The 1,436-nt window shown below is 43.0% G+C and overlaps 1 protein-coding gene across 1 annotated transcript in view; it reads right to left on the reverse strand.

The window, feature by feature from the left end:
- RALGAPA2 (Ral GTPase activating protein, alpha subunit 2 (catalytic)) overlaps positions 1 to 1,436 on the reverse strand; it is a 283,032-nt gene that overhangs the window by 197,366 nt on the left and 84,230 nt on the right. The window contains exon 14 of the mRNA XM_010836602.1: positions 733 to 881. Coding sequence (XP_010834904.1) covers positions 733 to 881 — 149 coding nt within the window. The remainder of the gene's footprint in view (positions 1 to 732; positions 882 to 1,436) is intronic.

A 1,436-nucleotide genomic window follows, 5' to 3' on the forward strand; every position in this document is an offset into this window, starting at 1 on the left:
GCAAGGACTGGACTGGAGAAGCAGAAGTATTACTACGAGGCTACCCTCCTCACACAGGAGGGAAGAGAAAGGGGTGATGGGCTCCGAGGCTATTGTCTGAACTGAGAACCCTGGGAGCACCCCATGGGCTGGAGGGATGCACAGACGCCCATCACAGGAAACTCTCATGCACTGCTTACCTCTGGGGTATCATCAACACAAAGACACCAAACAAAAAACCAGCAAGCAGGAAGGAAACACTTCACGTGAGCACATTTCACGACACCACTGCATTTCAGTGCCCTCTGACGATGGATCACTTAAAACAATCATTTTCCCAAAATGAATTTAGAACTTCAACTTTACAGCAATAAAATCAGCTTAAAAGCGTTTTGGAGTGATTAGCCAACGCTCCCGGGATTATGGATTATGATATCATTAACCACCAGTTACCGCTTTTGGACAAAACTTGCTTGATGACAGGTTAAAATGCAAGAATCTACTATTATGTCATAGGATTGCTTACTCTTAATTTGAGATTAAAAAAAAAAAACCAATAATGAAAACAAATGAACTACCAAAGTACTGGATACTTACCTTCATAATTCACTGAAATGTTACAGAAGACTGATTATCATCTCATGGTTCACTTTGTAAACCTATTTAATAAGTGGAGGCTTTCACATTTTTAATCATTATGTTGAAAACAGAAACATCTGTTTTACGATATTAATTAATTGAAAATACACTCACCAGGTCGTTTTATTCATTGTCAGCTCCATTATCATGCGCCTAAAAATAATCAGAACAGCTTTGCAGGCATCAACTTGCTCCTTCAAGAGCATGGGAACCTCCACACAAGGCTCCAGCAAAAAGACGTTTGCAGCATTTGTCAGAAATACCTTAAAACCAACAAGCGTTATGTGAGAAAATACAAGTAAACAGATTTTGGTGTTTGTGTGCTCAGTAGTGTCTGACTCTTGCAACTCCATGGACTGTAACCCCCAAGGCTCCTCTGTCCATGGAATTTCCCAGGCAAGAACACTGGCGTGGGTTGTCATTTCTTTCTCTAAGGGATCTTACTGACCCAGGGATCAAACTCACGTCTCTTGTATCTAGTGCATTGGCAGGTGGATGGATTCTTTACCACTGTGCCACCCGGAAAGCCTCAGTTCACCCCTTAGAACACACAGTTCACCCCTTAGAATCGATTTAATACTGACATCTGAAAGACCAGAAAAATAACAGCTATCACTTAGGGCCTTCCCAGGTGGCTCAGCAGTAGAGAATCCACCTGCCAATGCAGGAGACACAGGTTTGATCCTTGGGTGTGGAATTTCCCCTGAAGAAGAGAATGGCTACCCACTCCAGTATTCGTGCCTGGGAAATCCCATGGATAGAGGAGCCTGGCGGGCTACAGTCCATGGGTCACAAAGAGTTGTACACAACTAAGCAAC

This window comes from Bison bison, unplaced genomic scaffold (genome assembly GCF_000754665.1).
Source record: "Bison bison bison isolate TAMUID 2011002044 unplaced genomic scaffold, Bison_UMD1.0 scf7180017864063, whole genome shotgun sequence".
Classification (NCBI taxonomy): Eukaryota; Metazoa; Chordata; class Mammalia; order Artiodactyla; family Bovidae; genus Bison; species Bison bison.